Here is a 17499-nt window from a genome sequence, read left to right as displayed (position 1 = left end):
CAAGTTAGCATGCATGCTGATTGTAGGGAGGGGCAAGTGCTGTTGGTCTTAAGTCCATGGTCAGAATCTTCACCTTTCCCCCAGTTAACACAGACTTTTGCTGACTTCATGCTATTTAGGCACCATCCAGCCCTTGGTCCATGATGAAGCAAGAGATTCCCTCATCATGCTGTGCTCCCTCGTAAAGGATACAGGATAAGTTGTAATGTTCACACAAGGAAGCTGTTGATCAATGGCCATCTGAGCCTAAACAGTATCACTATACCCTAAGGCATTAACCCCTTCTTCTAACAGCCAGATCCTGTTTCTCCAATATATTCAGCTCCTTGTCCCAGATTAAAGGAAAATTCCATTCAACAAAGTACAGCAGTAGCAAACACTCCTTCAATTCAAATAGTAAGCCTGGACTGTAAACTGAATCTTCCTTTTCATGATATCCTGAACACAAGTTAAACCATATTTTAGTGATTTCTCAACAAAAAACAGTGAAGAAAAATTACAAGTAACAGTTCCACAGGGACACTACACATCTATATAACAACAAAGCTCCTTAGCAGCAGTAGTAATATAAATTATCAGTGTCAAATTCCTACACCTCAGCTGGAAGGTGACCAGCTACCATCACATTAAAATATTCTTTAAAAGTTGAATTTCAAACATTTCAAATGCTCCCAAGCAAATTCTTTATTATACAAAAAGTGCTTTAATAGATCAAATATGTAAGAAGTATTTAGGAAAAAAAATACAGGTCACTATTTCCATTTTAAAAACTATTTAAAAAAATAAAAATAGATAATATTTAAACCATTTATACACATTAAAAAGCTTAAATCTCTATTGCCTTATTCAACCTTGAGGGCATACACGACGTCGTCCTGGCTGATGTTGAGTCGCACCCGCATGTGGAGGTACTTGCTGCTGGGCTCCACTAGCAAGAGCCTGCAGGCACCAAGCCTGCCACAAACTGCTAGAATTTCTGATATTGTAGGACTCTGCATGCCTTCAATTCTGCACAAGGCTACATGTTGATGATAGATCTATTAGAAACAGAGAGGACACGTCATGTTTACCTCCTCCTGCAAGCAAGAAGCTGCCTTCCCTCTACATCCATGGGAAGGGAGGCGGAACAAGCCCTGGTTCATTCAGATGAGCTGCCCATATGCTGCTGTCTTAACATATACTGTCAGGACTTTGTCAAGAAAGTAGAGATCCCTGTATAGCCAAAAACCAATTAGCAACCCACCTTGTCTGCAGTTATTTAATCTAGATCATTTTACATGTTACCACCCCACTTTTCAACCGTGCTAGGAGGGGACTAAAGTTTATCTGGCAGATTAAGAGCTGGCATACATTTAATTAGGCATCCAGTCCTCTCAGAAGTAATATTCAGGCCCAGTGACAAGCACAAGTCACACTGACTACAAGTATGAAAGGTGCCATCTTGATATATCTGTGTACAGGAGAATGCACTCATCACAAATCATGCAGACTAGTAAATCTGTGACAAGAATCAGTTGGGGGAGGTCTGAAGAAAGCAGAAGAAAACTTTTTTTGTTAGAGAAAAACTATGGGGAAAAAAGTAATAAATCAGTCTAAAAAATGTTCTTTGAAGAACAAGAACCAATCAGGCAGTAAATCTATGCAACTGAGACACGCAGATGGTCAGGAGCCAGTAATGGAAGATGCTTGCTTACAAACCCATAGGGCCAGATCAAACTGAGAGACTACAGAAAGAAATATACAATCAATATAGAGAGATGGGAAAATGCTTTAGATAAATAGTTCTAAATGTTTTCAGAAGTATTAACCTTTAGCTTCCATACTGCGAGTCATAACCTGGACTCTGTGTAGAGGCTTCACAGTTCTGCTGGTGCCAAGTATTTTATATGGGTCCAGTGAAAAATTGAAGCTACTAGTGATAGAGCTGCCTCTGCTGAGCAAGTCAGTGATACAGCAGTTGGAATCAACTTTCAGTTTTTCTTCTTGAACTATGTTGCTTGATATTTTCTGGTTCTGTTTATTTTTCCCGTTACAAAGCATGTTAGGTGAAGGCAAGCAATATTTTCAGATGCAAGCTAAAAAGAAAATCACTTTGTGCTCCAGATCACTGGTAATGTGAACAGGTTTTCCCAGTTTTAAGTAGTTATCCCCCTTGAAAAATAGATAGTAGCATTCACCCAGGCTGGTGACATTCAACAACCCATCTGGAAAAGTTCCTGGGTGATCTACTCTAGGTGGTCCTGCTCTGGCAGTGGGGTTGGACTGGATGATCTTTCGAGGTCCCTTCCAATCTTTGAGATACTGTGATTCACATCTGGCCTGGACAGCCATGCTTTACTATGCTCCTATCATATTGCCTTCCATCAAGTTTTAAGATTGAAACCCCAAAATATTTTTCTATTGCTTGATAATTTTAACAGTACCCTCTTTTTTTTTTTTGAGAGAGAGAAAAAAAGTACTTCAAAACATGAACATACCTTTTGAACTGTTGCCTCCTCAACTCCTGCCCTGCGAAACTCTGCTAAAATTGCTTTCAAAAAGATCTGTTCGTGCAATGAGGCATTCCTGCATGTCAAAACAAAAGTGGCCAAAATCAATCTGTGAAGTTTAGAACTCACGCAACATCAGGAAGAAGTCTGGAAGGGAAATTGTTTGTTAACCACATATTTAAATGCAGGGTATTTTTCTACCTGAGAAGGATAGTTTACGTCAACTAGCCATTCCGTTACAGCCTGTGTTTCTGGCACCACAATACACTTGCTGCATTTCACTTCAGCTCACCTCTCTTTTAACGTGTCTGAACACAACATTTCATTCCACACATACGACATGTTCTGGAGGGTGTTATGGTCAACTTATGAGTTAACATTGAGGTCTTCAAGGTCCAAATAGCACAGTAAAAGCAGTACTTACACATCCCACAAAATGATGCCCCCACCCTCCCTGCTGGAACAGGTTCTCTCCATCTAGAATCTAGTTGCAGCTTGCGCAGACAACTGAAGGGCAACAGAATTCCTCATATGTATTCTCTCAGGAAGTCTTCTGAAAGCCCTAACATAGTCTATTTATGTTAAAGAAGGAAACCACTGCACTCTGCTCAGATCTCCATGGCTGCCTCCAAGGGAGAAAGGCAGTGGTATAACAACTGGTTATGGAGAGTGGAACAGTTGTCTCTGAGGACCTGGTGTCTAAACTATGCATATCTGAGTGGTTTTTCCTTCAGTCCAGCTCAAAGTTTGGTCTAGTATGCTGAATAACCAGTAGTGTCTATAGTTTTGAGCGTATCTTCCAGATTTAGTTCCAGTGGTAAGGAATGAAAACATATGTACTTGGGAACTGCTATCCTGTGACATCAATGTACAGGAAGCAGGGAGAGTCGGAAAGCTTCAAAAGCTCCCTCCTGACCTGAGCTAACACATAAACATGGAAACACCCTGTATCACCTTGTAGAAGTGACTTCTATGCCTCTGGTTGCCCTGCCTCTAATTCCTAGTTGTGCTGCAAAGTTTGTCTCGTATGGTGCTTCAACAAGGCACGATGGATCACATGTGCTCCCAAAGGCCAGCGAGGACACACAGTTGTTCTGGGGAAAAGCGCCCCAGAAATCACTGAGAAATATTGTTACCTGATTGCATTTATATACGGTGAGGAGAACATTTCATCCATAGCCTCTGTTACGTGGGCCATCCTGACTATTTCAGGGGTTCTCTTTTGGCTAGCAAACTCGCAGATCTCAGTGGCCCTTCTGCAGATGTCGAGGCAACGTCTTGCATCGCCAGACAGCGCAGCCACCTGAGAGGAAACATGACAGCTTTGTAGCAACACTTCCTACAAGTTCACAAGAGTTGAGAAAAAATCAATAGACAAAAAGACCCACCCAACAAAACCAATCCACAAAACAGGAGAGCAATGCTACTGGGAACTACGTTACCAAAGTCTCAGATACTAAATATTGACCAAAATCAATGGAAGCAACTCTCCCACACCCCCCACTCTGACCTGGGCATCACATAACCAACACTGAAGCTTTTTTCTATAATTACAGAAGAGAGAGGTTTGGAAATTCAATGTGAGTTCAGTTCAACACCCAATGTTTTCAGAAATGTTATCAATAAAGACCCTGCCACAATCCAGGTTCATGCAGAGAGAGAGGAAAAAAAAAAGATCTGGTACAGTGAATTTACATTTTCAAGTGACTGAAAATTTTTAGGTGTCTGAAATTTCTGAAGCCAAATACTTGTTAATACCCAGCTTCTGGTTTACAATTTAATAAAGCCATGCACATTCACTACATACAGTACTGGCCTAGTTTTCCCAGTAGATGGGATGATGTTTGATGCTGGTAACATACGAAAGCCCTACAACCCAGATGGAGCCAAGAATGAGGAAATCCTTTAGAAAATTTAATTGCAAGTTATTCTTCTAGATTTTTATGAAGAAAAATAATCCTAGAAAAACACTGCAGATGAGTCAGTCTGCAAAATCTGCACTATTACTCTTACAAAAAGGTGGTTCCTTCGTAACAAAACAAATGCTGGTATTTATTTCTGACATATTTATGAGTATTCTCTTTTAATCCTACAATGATGCTTAATAGAGAAATTTTAAGTGTACAGTGGTTGACAGATGTGCTAACAATTTTAGTACGTTATCTTAATGTATAATGGATAAGAGATGACATTAGACAATGCATTCATCTTAATTTGAGAAGTTACTGTTGCCTAATGCATTATTTATGTTTTGCACAGCTGAGTATTAAGACTGGCAATAGAACAGGTACTGTTTATTATGCCAAGGCTTTCAACATCTTGAGAAAGAAAATTAATCTGGATGTTTCCACTGGCATACTACATTTTCAAGATCATCCAATGACTCACATCATGCCAAGTACTGGAGAAAGCTGACATCTTATCATTATGTATTATCACGACTCTTGTTGTCATGCCTCCAGCTCTTGGAATATATTGCTGCCTCCTCAAACTAGGTGGGAAGAGCAAGGACACTGCTTTAGCAATGTTTCCTGCAAAAATACCCCTTATTCCTTATAGAGAGCATAATCTGTGATCTTGTGCCCCATTTGTTTCCAATATAGAACACACAACCAAGTCTGATTAATTCCACCCCCCTGTCCTCCCACTCTTGACCTAGTGCAACGCCAAGGTGATATCTGTACTGCACTTACCTTCCTGGAAACCAGCTGAATTGCATCTTCTTCAAATGCCTTCACACTCTTCAGTCTGGATGAAACAATTTGCTGTAACTGCTTGTAGGTGTAGGGCTGAAAGGACATTCTGGTGAGGCCCTATAGTAAATAATACAACACAGTCAGAAGTGTTGGTAGTGCTTGAAAACTCCCAGCTGCTCAAGCATAGTCTGTATGGTTCTATTTTCTCTGGTAGGAACGTTCTCCTTTTCACATTCTTCCCCTTTAACCAATTTTTCCACTCTATAGCTGTGAAATAAATGTGCAAGTCCACAAAAGTGTGACTAAGTGAGGACCATCAGCTGGACCTCCTCACCGAAAGGCCCAAGGAGCAAGCACTGCTGCTATTAGAATCCACATTGCTTTTACAATACTTGTAAACAAATCAGAGCCATCTCACGTAAAATCTTTTGGCTACAACTGTTTATGCTCTACGTTTAAAATACAGCAAGAGCAGGAGCTATATAAAAAAATACTTTCTCCTTTAGCAAATCTGTATACATGTATAGTCATACTATTGACTACACGTTAGCCATCAACCAAGGATTAAAAATCTTCTGGCTCAAGCTAATAACAACTGCTTTCAGATGAGAAAGACAATCTCTGTTATAGATGGTGCACTGCCTTCCATATTGCACAGGAGCCCTGAGTTTTGCATTTCTTATGCAAAATTCATCTGTCTTGTGACTAGACTCAGCTGATCTGTAAGGTTTAGCAGGTGGGGGAAGCAATTGACACAGTGTGAAACTATTTTTGAGTCAAAATGATGGAAGCACAGAGCACAGTTTCTGCAAATTTCTTTTCAGAGCAGCGATGAAGAGATGACCAAGGAAAATGTATTCAACACAGAAGCAGAGTGCATCTAACTTTCTCTCCAAAGGTATCAAAACAAAGAAAATCTACCAGCTAATAATGGCAGAGAAAAGTATCTAGGTGCTCGGAACGAAATGGTAAAGAGGAAGAAAAAACAGAAGAGAATTCTTCTGAACTCTAGAGTAAGCAGCTTAACCATGAAGCACTGCACTTGATTATCCAGATCTTAATATGTTTAAAAAGACATTTGCATTCTTAATTCATTCTTACAAGAGCATAATGAAATTACACAGCGTAACATCTGATTAGCAAGCTGGCTCCTAAACTTACTCTGCTAAGATTTACGTGTTCATTATCGGCCCCCTGGAGAGGGAATTATAAAAGCATTGTTCAACCTCTGATGTAACCAATCCTGCCTTTCTCCTGGATCACTTTTGATGACAGAGAGTATTTAATCTGTTCTCATTTTATAGCAACAAAACTGTTAGGACATACCAGCCTGCTGGCTACTCTGTTCATCATTATTCTCTCTGGCAAGTCCATGGTGTTAGCAATGGCCAAGATGATTAACTTGGAGTGCTTTTGAGTCGGCCAGTCAAATAAATTGTACATCACATTCTGTTTCCGGGTCCACAGAAGGTCAAGCTGCAGAGATAGAGAAGAATTAGTCTGAAAAAGAATGGTCTTGTAAATACAAGAGTTAGCTCTGCCACAGAGGACTTACATGATTCTGAGCAAGCTGCCTCTGTTGCATTTCCTGTATCCAACAACTAACAGGACTGCATTTCTGAGTTAGGGCTCTAATCTCTTTTGGAAAAAACCCACAGTCCTACTAATTGTTTGAACAGTATTAATCACAGTAGAGTGATTAAACAGCTGGAGTTTTTAAACACTACTATTATCCTAATACTGCCTCTAACAAGATTAAAAGGCCTTCCATGTGAGAGCCTGAAATAGCTTACAACAAAAAATAAACGTGCATTTGTTTGTTCCTGAACACAGCACATTCAAAGCATTTCAAAACTGGATATGACATTTCACTGTGAGCTCCCTCACTGGAGAAGTAGCAACTTCCAGACAAAACATAGTTGGATTCTATGGCATTTGGGGCTTGACAAAACAACTCATTCCATGACTTCGAAGAAAACAAAACATAAACCAATGTGAAATCCAGGGCAGAGAATATTATGGCAAGAGGATACTTATCCATTTAAATTCAGTTTCCTAATAAAGCTAAGGGAACTATTTCTGTGTCTTCTTTCCTAAGTCTATTCCATTTATATCACATATTATATACTCTAAGCAAGTATAATGTGCTCCATCCTCTAAAAAATCATTTCTTATGATACTTGAAGGAAAGAGAATTCTGTGTCTCACCTCATCCACTACCAGCACTGTTGTCTTCCTCTTTGGTCCAGGCGTATTGAACAGTTTTGCCAATAGTACTGCTGCATGGGTTGCTGTCACCTTCTGACCCGTCAGTAACTGAACAAGGATTAAAAAATGTTGAAGGTTAATAACACGAAAAGCCTGGAAACAGGTAATTTAACTCCTGTGCGGTTTTAACATTGCCCTAACAATCAACACCAAGCATCTGGATTTTTTGCCTATAGCTCAGAGTCAAGCCATAAAGTAAAATGGAGATGGCATCTGAAACTGTTATTTGTTCTCCAGAATCCCATAGAAACGGACCTAAGATTTCGTAATTATTAAACAAACTGGAGCATAAGGTATAATCTATACTTTTTCCATGTTTCCAATTCATTCAAGCCACACAAAGCAGCTGTATCACAGAGGATCATGTTTCTACAGGTCTGGAACTGGGCATCCAATTTACCAGAGTCCAGTTTGTTGTGGTGAAACTGGAACGCTTTCTGTGCTCAGGTATTTAACCTCATCCTTTTATCTGCCCAGGCCTTTCTCTACCCTGTTCCTCCAAAACGAAGCACACAGTCTCTCTTGAAGGACTGCTTGGAATCGAGTACTTAACACGTGTCATGGATCTGACGGCAAAGCATCAGATCTCCTCTTCTTTCAAACCAGAGAGCCACTGAAGAGGTTTTACTTACTTCTAGTATCTGCACATAAGCTTGGTGAGGGTCAGTCAGCTTCATGCCATTGATCTCTACAAACTGAAACAATGGCAGTTCATCATTTTCCGCAGCTTGCTGAAGACAGCGAATTACTTCATGAACAGTTGCAGTCTTCCCTGTTCCAGGCACTCCAGAAATGTACATGCACCTACAAAAAGAGAACACCTGTTCAGCAGCTGGAGTAAAACAAAAACACTCTTAGTATCAAGGAGCTGGGATTCCTGGGCTCTGAGACCAGCCTCGAATACCACTCCTTTGTCACTTCAGGCAATTCCCTATGTTTCAGTTCATTTATTTGCAAGCCAGGACAAATCACACTTTGTTTCAGTAATAATAAAAATCCTCATGATCTCCCAATTAGCAGAGTAAAATATCTTATGAATGTAATTTACCCCTTAAGGAAAAATGACTTCCCAGACATCTAAAATTCACCAATTAAATTTTGGTCTTTCATTTGAACCTGTACCATAAAGGAGCCCACATTATTTCTATGCACTATTCTTAAAGAAGAAAAAAATACCAGGGAGATTCACCTAGGAACTTCAATTCAGCCAAATAATAGCTTTTAAAATAAAAGTAGTTTTGATCATCATCTTATTGCTGTTTTGCCATAGTAGATGTTGGTGTGACTGTAAGCAAGATCACGAACTCACCCTCCTGTACCATCAATAAGTTTGCTTTCCACAAAGTTATAGATATCCTGAAATTCCTCCTCACGACAAGGTAGAGATTCTGGGACAGCAGAAACGTGCAGCCTTTTGATTAAAAAAGAAAAAAAACAGAGAAAATTGAAATTGGAGGCCCAATGTTTCCATTTCCAGTTCTACCTGAAATACTTACTGACAAAAATCTCACTTACATACTTCAAATCTGAACACCAGCGTCCACTACCCTAAAAGAAATAGCCTAGTCTCTCTATATGTGGTTTTAAGAGGTCTGAACAGTATCAACAAAGATCTAGCTGTTTCAATTCACACATAGAAAAATGTCAGCTAGTTTACAGGTAGGACAAAACAGCAGAGACTGATCGCAGGACACTGAAAAAAGCCTAAAACTCAGTTTGAAAGACACAGTCGGTCTTGAATGCTTTTTCTTCCACTGGGAACAGCTACAATAATACCTGTAAAAAGGTTTTTTTACACAGCAGATATATTTACAGATATTGTACCTTTACAATCAAAAGCTAATAAGAGAGGATCTTTGTTTTTCTAATATTGCACAGAATAAAAATAGATACCAAATTCTGAAGCATGGACTGGATATAAGAATTTGAAATGGTACTGTAAATACTGCTGGTATTTGTAAACCCAGTATTGTACAGTAAATTCACGAGAGCTCTTCTGCTATCAAAACACCATATGGTAAGGATGACATTTCCCTATTTCAGCATAGCCTACTGCTATGCCTACCTGACATAGAAATGAAGATTTCCTCCCCTGAGCACCTGTTACCTTAATCTGGCTTCTTCTAGTATACTGGCTGGTTTCTGTGCTGCATGGTTCCGCCTGGGTATTTCAGGAGTTGCATTCCGAGGTGTCTTGGGTGTTCCTGGTAAAGGCTGCAAACAAAAGTCACCACCTCAACCAGACTTTCTACGTATGGCCAATTCTATTGGAGACTGATCATAAAAGTTTCTCAAATATTATTTATGTCAGAGTACAAGATGAACAGAGAAACTGTCTTCTCAAAGAGAATTACCAAGCAAGACTCATAGTCTTTTCTTCCTAAGGGGAAAATTAGTTAAAAAATTGGAAAGGAGATGGTGACAAGGCAATTCCACCTTTTAACTGTATGAAGAACTTTTTAATTGTTTATGCTTTTCTGAAGTGCTGTGTTAAAATGATTTGATTCTTAAGAAACAGCAAGCTACTAGAAATTGATTTATCTGAATTTCATTGCCCAAACAAAAGAGTATCTGAATTATTTCTCTTTACTCTACTTACAGTTTCTAGTTACACTAGGATTTCTGTGATAGATGTTTCATAAACAGAGTAAAAATTAGTCATTATGTACCTGTCTACAGTGATGAAAACAGTCTTAAGTCAGGCCTAAGATTTATGTGACCTGGTAACCCACCTCCATCAGTAGCCAAGCCATTAGGAGAAGCTGCTGGCCACAAGCTTTGGTGTGGCCACGAATGCTGTAGAGCATCCCTCTCACCTTGGTAACCACTTGCATATTGGTAAGCTTTCAAGAACCAGGACAGCTCTACTGCCAAGCACAAAACTGGCCTTTGGCTTTCTGATATGCAAACACTGCACTCTGAGGTTACACAGGAATTTATTTTCTTTGTTTAGGCTAGGGCTTTCTGATCAACATTGTCATAACACTCCCAATAGGCAAGTGGTTTATTTATTTGCATAATCCACTCATATCAAAGATCATATGAATAAAAGTTCATGTTTCTTCAAAAGCTAAGGGGTTCAGATGCTTAACTTGGGCAAAAAGGCATCAACTCTTCAAATGATTGCCTCAGCAAAACCAAAGCCAAGTATTTCTATACAGAATCTTACAGTTTTCTTCAAGGTCCTAGCAGAAGTATCATGAGAAGATTTCCTTGAAGATTTTGGGGTGCTCAATATTCTGCTTGATTTGTTTTTCTTTTCTGGTGTACAGAGCTCATCCTCCTCCTCACTGCTCGAAGAGTAAGAGCTGTCTGAACTAGACTGAAAATCCTCTTTCTCTTTTGACTCCAGGGTATTTAATATGCTGTAAGAAACAGACAACATGAGTATTTAAAAAAAAAAAACCACAGGTAATTCTGCACACCATAAGTATCACTTGTGCATTTTTTAGCTGTTCCTGTAGTTATTGTAATGATCAAGCCAACAAATTTTCCACCCAAGCTGTTTATTTTCCATAGCTATTTAACAGACTGGTTTACAGGAAGTCAGTTTTCTGATGAACACCATGAGCTGGCTTTATGTTTCCGAACAGGAGAGCTCTGCTTCTAGAACTATTTGCATTTCAACATCAAGCTAGGCAACCTTTCAAGGCTTCAAGCTCTCAATAGCAATCTGAGTAAGACCTCACGGATGCAGCATTTACCTGACTTGCTCTGCGATGCGAGCACTTGTTTTCTGGGCACACGCTCTGCGAGAACGAGGGGTCAATACAAGGCTCTCACCATCTAGTTCCTGATGTCCACTTAAACTGTAAAGAAAGAGCGCAAAGCTATTTGTGTTTCCTCTTTGCATCACACTTGTACAGATGGAAAAGAGTTTTCGAGCTTCAGGCTGGATTGTTTTGGCTGTCAATCCAGCATGAGTTCTTGTTTACAGTTATTTACAGATTAGCTATGGCAGAGATACTAGCAGCACAATTCCCCTTCTCATGCACTCTCTCTTCAATATAGCTTTGACAAGAAAAACAAACGATCACAAAATAGTTACTAAAATTCATTCATAGTCTGTACTGTAAAGATTTCTATAATGAAATGTTTCTAGAACCAGCTGAGGTGAGTTGCTAAGTGAAAACAGAGACCCTGGGTCCATACCCATCTGAGCTGCCAGCTGACCTGTGATGCTGGGACAACAGCGACTGCACTAGCATGAGTTCCAAACAGATGTATCTGACTTCAACTTTGTCAACATGACACTACTTTGCTTCCTGATGCATCCTCAGCTGGTGACAGCAGTTCTTTCACAGTGACTGACAGCTGCTGCATGTTAACAGCTTTCCCTCACTTCCCTGGTTGGACACATCAACTTCAGTGACAAGCACTGAACAGACACTGATATAGTGGAGTAAGCAAATTATTTTCAAACATAACACTGCCAAACTGAAGAGACAGGGGCTCAAAGTGGTAGTGAGGGGTTTTTTGAGCCATTGGGGGTTTTAATTGCTTGGATTTTTGGGGTTTTATTTAAGACCCTAACCTTTGGTGTAATGTTTCAATTTGTGTTTTGAGATTCCTTTGTTGTCTTTGTGGGCACTTCTTATCCCTACCACTGAAACATTTTACTGTTGATACAACTTTCCCCTTAGTTCAAAGGACACAATAAGATAAATTACTTTCAGAGAGTTCTCAGACATTTTTACATCTATACATACCACTGAAAAGCCATTACCTTACGAATGAAAAACGCCTTCTTTTGCAATACAGTAAGTTACAGAAATGAGGTGAAGATCCACCAAGAGTTCCACCCACATCTTTACTCTTTGAAAGGAGGAAAGTGACTGGTTTTTGGCTTCTTGCAACACTTCATACAAGTCTGACCCACTCTCCTCCCTGCCCCAGCTTAATGTCATTTTAAAAGGCTGGGTGAAGATCTCCTTAAACAACTATGATTTGAGATTTGATGTCTTTTCCTACACAAAAATTAGCATGAAAGTAGACGTACAGTTACCGTGAGAACTCTCATCCCTTCCTATAGTCAGGATATCTCAATAGCTGTCACAAGTAGGGCACATTTGGGCCAGTGTGACACACGTACAGTGACTAAGGGAAACAGATTTTTAATCCACGTTGATGAGTACAAACCATAACAATCAATACGCCTTCAATTTCCTTTCATAGCTTCCTACCATTCCCATTTACAACTTCTCTTCTCTGTTCTTGTAACCACAAACTGCTTGTGTCCAACTTTAAAGTCAACCACTTCACTCATTCACCTCCAAGTAACAGGCTTTATAGAGCTTCCTCACACTGCACTGGTAACTACTTAGGCTGTCCCCTTCTTCTCACCATGATCTCAACAAGGAAAACGTGGTGTACACACAGAGATATTGCCTGCTTTTCTCTCCAGAAGTCTTTCATAAACATGCTTCAAGAGAACTACATACAAATCCAAACTCCATTAAAAAAAACAACTACAAAAGAGGCTATCACTTACAACACAGTGTCATCTTTCATGTCAAGGCTCCTGGCTTTCTCACTGGAATATCTGCTCTTACTATAGGGTGATAATCGTATCACGTCATTAAGCCTCTGCCCATGCTCTGCTGTATCAAACAGTGACTTGGACTTATCATTGGCACAACGCATTTTCGGTGGTGAGCCTAAAATGCCAGTGAATTTCACTTTTCTCTTAGTAGCTGATGGTTCTAACAGTGCTATATCATCACAGTCGTCATCCAAAAGTTCCAAAACTTCACATCCCAGGAGCCTGCTTTTAGGAGACCTTGTGGGACCTAGAAATCGAGAGCAAGATGAACTTTGGTCAGGCTTCAATATGGCTGGCTTAATTAACTTCCAGAAGTCAGATTAGGTCAGGTTGTCATGAGGGCTGTCATTTAAGCAAAAGGAGACAGCATTATGCTCCAGGAACACCAAACTGAATCACTAGAAGACATACACTTCCTCTAAGATTACTAAATAGAATACAGACTGATATTTTAAGCTTTCTAACCCATGTCCATCACTTAAAACTTTACTCAGGCTCCAGTTTGAAAATATTTCATGTTACATAGGATCAAATGCACTTATTCAACCAGCACCACATAAACATTCTAGTGAAAGTGAGATTTTCTCAGGTAAAGTTTGGCTGTTTGGTAGAAATTCAGTCAACACTTTAGACTTACCAGTTGCAAAGAAAACACTTGCAACAGGAGTTGTCTATAAGCAGTACAGCTGCTTGAAATAATAAGACATAGGACAAACAACTGATGCACCCAAAAGGCTTGAGCAAAGCCCAAAGCCTGAATAAGGTATCCAAGAACACTGATGTGGAATATTCCCGTTGCTTGAACTACCCAAAACGAAGAGGCACGAAACACGACACACAAAACTGCCACATGGACAGAGTATGGCCATATACATACTGTTCAACTGTAACTTCTTCCTTGCTGTGGGAGTTTTGATGTCATTAGCCACTCTTTGTGAATGCCTTTCCTTAGCGAGGGAGAACTTGGAAGCAGAATGTTTTGATTCTATTTCCAGCTCAACATTTTTTGCTTTTGTGGCACTCTGAACAGCTCTCTCCGTCTCTTTTTTCAGGGGAGAAACAATGTCCAAAGGAATAAATGAGTTGAAAGAGTTTGGGATGCCACCTCCTTTCTTATTATCTTTCTTCAGCTTAGAGAAAGTGTCAGGGGACAAAGCCTTAAAGCATTTTCCATCCCAAGTCTGTTTGACATAGAAAGTTTGTTCATTGCTTATTTTAACAGGCAGCTCCTCCCCCAGATGTAGCGGTATTACCTGTAAAAACAGAAAATGACAGAGCACATATGCCTTAAATGTTTACTGTTCATTTAGCATTCAATTGTTTTCTATTCACAGATCTTACTGGAACTCACATAATCCTTCATTATATAGGGCAACAGCTTCAGACTACATCTACACTAGCATAAAGAGACTCCTATTCACATTACTTCTTCCCATGCTAACCTCCCAACAAGCTGACTGTCAACAACCAAAGTCATTTTAGGGCAGATGAAACACAAGAGTATCAGCAGTTTTCAACTATCCTACGTGAACTGTGCAACAAATACACATCACACCTTTGGTTTGTGAGGGAATGAAGTAACTGCACTGTTCTATCATGGTTTTCAAATTGCTTCTGTGTCTTTCTTTCCTCTACGTGTACAGGGGCTGCAGTACGTACCATGACACTTTTAATGATGGTCTCCACAGCTATATCAGTATCATAGCCAGAAACTTGATCAAAAAACACCTCTTGGGGAGAAATCTCTCTTTTAATCAACTTCCGTTTGTTCTGAGGTATCTCTGTAATATGACAGAACCACTGCACAACTGCATGCTTCTCCTGAGCACCTACAACAATGAAAACAAAGTCAATGAACTTTAAGACCTTTATTGTATCTCAAATAGTTATTACCAGGCCTCAATGACTTTAGCTGAAATGCCATCAAGGGTAAAAATCCTCCCTGGACACAGGTGGGAAAGCATCTGGTAAGGGATTACAGTCCTCATTTTCTAAGCTAAATTAAAATGTTTGAGTTGAGACTTTTAAGGAGTAAGATAACACCTCTCAGTCCCAAAATACCTGCAGACCACATGACCCACCAGTCCATCAACACAAATGAAGAGGTTCCTCATTTTTGCATAAATGTGATCTAATTAGACCCCACCAACTGAAAGCAGTGACACAAAAAGAGAAGTGAGAAATGTCAGAACAGCACTTGAAATTTGGAGTTGTTTTAGAGGTAAAGCAGAAACATGTTTCTTAACTGCCTAACAAACCAGGGAAGCACCCTGTTGAAAAGCCTACAAAAAAGTCTGAATAAGCACTATGAACAGATTCATGGTATAAAGAGTTTAAAGACCTCACATTTGGAACATCTGATAAGTGAATATTAAGTTACTGTCAACGTTTTTGAAGTATTCATTCTGGAATGAGAACAAAGCCACATACCTTTAACAAATTTGTCAAAGACATGTAACAAAAGTAAAACTTTGTTTCCAAGGAAGTTTCACTAGTTCCACCCCAGCATGAAAAGAATATTAAATGATATTACAATTGATCTGTATTAGTAAAGAAGAAATCTGGAGTGATATGTACTCATGTTTTTAAAAAGTAAATAATTTAAAAACCCCTCAAAACATTATTATGATGGCCCAAAACAAACAAAAGCTCTTTCAAATCAGACAGTCAATGCATAGTTTCTAATTCAGACTCAGATATTATCTTTGTATCACTCCCATGATTTGTCTTTTCTCTTCATCGATCTCCATCTATAAGCAAGTAGCTTTGCGAGGGACAGACATAACGAGTCCCATTTATTCTTCCTTGTACCTGATGTCTAATAAGATGCAAGTTCCAGGACTGCAGTGCTCTTGCTCCATTTGGATTCTCTCATCTCTAAATAAAGCATAAGCTCATACTGCCATCCTTAAGAACCATCTCTTTTAAGTTAGACAACTAAGAAAAAACACTGTACACTGTAGTGATCCAGTGTTACTGCTAACTGCATCCCCATATAACAGGTATCTTTAAAACACTTACACATTTCTCAGTTGGAAGTAAGTTTTTATTTGTCTTACCATCTTCATATAAATCCAGGAGCTGTGCCACAAAAGGTTGATTTGCATTCTCCCCTTCTACTAAAATAAAGTCACCAAGCTGTATACAGGTTTCTGTTCTGCTTCTTTCTGAGGTAAGAACGATTCCCCTAGAAAGTGACAAGTACTTGCAGATTAACAGGACTTCATATTCCTCATAATTCACAAATCATTAATTTTACAGCTAGTTACACCCTCTCTTGCAAACCTTACAGTTTAGTTTCCCGATTAAAGCCTTTCATATATATTTCAATCAGACAGTTAACACACTCACAGACTTGGTTAAATGTTTTTGTTCACTCACAACACACTTTATAATTCAAGGGCTTTGTTTTTGTTGCATATACAGCACCATGACACAAAACCTTGTTCAATAGTCTCACTGGCTGCCACATTAACCTAAGCCATGTCAGAAAGGCGAAGAAACCTTCACTGATTAAGTTTCCCTGAACAAGCCGGAAATAAACGTTACTTACTTGTACTGTAAAGTCCTCAGTTTTCTGTCTGAGATCGTGGGTTCTCCATACCAGGAGTAGATCACTTTGCTTTGCTGCCGGGTGTTCATGATCCCCAAGGAAAAGCTAAAACAGAGAAAAAACAGCTTTTAAAATTGCTAATTAAAGCAGGGTAAGACAGCCAGGAAGTGCCATCTATTCTTTCCGTGCCAACGAAGAATGCGCAGCACAGCGATTCAACCAGAGAAGCCCACCTTCCCCAAAGCTTACAGACACCTCTCCTTCGCGAGGGGAGGCAAAAGGTGAAGTTTACCAGTGGCCTGTTCTTCAGTTCCTTTTACGGCGTCCAGCGCTGGCGGACACACCAGACAAACACGCGATCCCCTGTTACTGCTGCTCGGCCCGCACAGAGGGGCCCGCCGCCCCCCGCCGCCATGGCCGGCGCACGCTTCCGCCCGCTTCGCGACTTGCCCTCACCTCACAGTGTCCAACACGAGCTTTTCGCTTACGCTCAATTTTCACGGTTTTTGTGAGGTTTGTTTTCTTTCTAAACAAGCATTGTTCCTCTGACACCAGGCCGCGGGGCTCAGGAAAGTGCCCCGCCTCCCAGCCCACAGCGCTCCTCTCCCCTCGCCCATTTCAGCGCGCCGGTTAACACCAGGGAGCCCGCTCCCCACGCCGGGCCGCTGCCCGCTTCCTAGGCGGCGTCAGAAGGGGCCGTGAGCGCCACCGCACCAAGCCCGTGAGGCGCTGCGCTCCCGCTCCCACCAGCCCCGTCCCCTCGTCCCTCCGCACCCGCGGGCCGCGGCCCCCTCACCACAGCGCCCCGGCGTGCCCCGCGCGCGGCAGCAGCGGCAGCAGCGGCAACCCCGGCAGCGCCAGCTCCCACCACGGCCGGGATCAACTTTGGCGCCACGGCGCGGCGCGGCGCCGCCCCTGAGGGCGGGCGGGCGGGCGGGCGGGCGGGGCGGG

The 17499-nt window shown here is 40.7% G+C and overlaps 1 protein-coding gene across 3 annotated transcripts; it reads right to left on the bottom strand.

Moving 5' to 3' along the window:
• Positions 1 to 753: 753 nt before the first annotated feature.
• Positions 754 to 17451, bottom strand: ORC1 (origin recognition complex subunit 1). 3 transcript variants are annotated; one of them, XM_062004262.1, is made up of 17 exons: positions 17345 to 17451; positions 16549 to 16653; positions 16055 to 16182; positions 14655 to 14824; positions 13873 to 14248; positions 12945 to 13242; positions 11158 to 11262; positions 10623 to 10818; positions 9561 to 9667; positions 8763 to 8864; positions 8086 to 8257; positions 7394 to 7501; positions 6512 to 6685; positions 5183 to 5302; positions 3626 to 3792; positions 2478 to 2565; positions 754 to 1037 (listed from the first exon to the last, which is right to left on the bottom strand). In XM_062004262.1, exons 2-17 carry the CDS (start codon positions 16635 to 16637, stop codon positions 843 to 845), a joined length of 2595 nt encoding a protein of 864 aa, XP_061860246.1. In that variant the 5' UTR covers positions 16638 to 16653; positions 17345 to 17451; the 3' UTR covers positions 754 to 842. The 3 variants fall into 3 exon arrangements, with proteins under 3 accessions (XP_061860246.1, XP_061860248.1, XP_061860247.1); XM_062004264.1 differs by having other exon boundaries at positions 6512 to 6661; XM_062004263.1 differs by lacking the exon at positions 17345 to 17451 and adding an exon at positions 16841 to 17144.
• Between the last annotated feature and the right edge of the window lie 48 nt (positions 17452 to 17499).

The sequence above is a fragment of the Colius striatus genome, chromosome 10 (assembly GCF_028858725.1).
Source record: "Colius striatus isolate bColStr4 chromosome 10, bColStr4.1.hap1, whole genome shotgun sequence".
In the NCBI taxonomy this organism is placed as follows: domain Eukaryota; kingdom Metazoa; phylum Chordata; class Aves; order Coliiformes; family Coliidae; genus Colius; species Colius striatus.
Note: the sequence above shows the minus strand (reverse complement) of the source record. Positions and strands in the feature narration are given on the sequence as shown.

Bases quoted from the DNA above. Each gene is read 5' to 3' on its own strand.
- ORC1 (XM_062004262.1), bottom strand. From the start codon at position 16,637: ATGAACACCCGGCAGCAAAGCAAAGTGATCTACTCCTGGTATGGAGAA. The intron at 8,258-8,762 runs GTGAGTTCGTGA...CTCTTTTTGTAG, and splicing joins CTTATTGATGGTACAGGAGG to GTGCATGTACATTTCTGGAG. The intron at 1,038-2,477 runs GTATGTTCATGT...TGTTTCTAATAG, and splicing joins AGGAGGCAACAGTTCAAAAG to ATCTATCATCAACATGTAGC.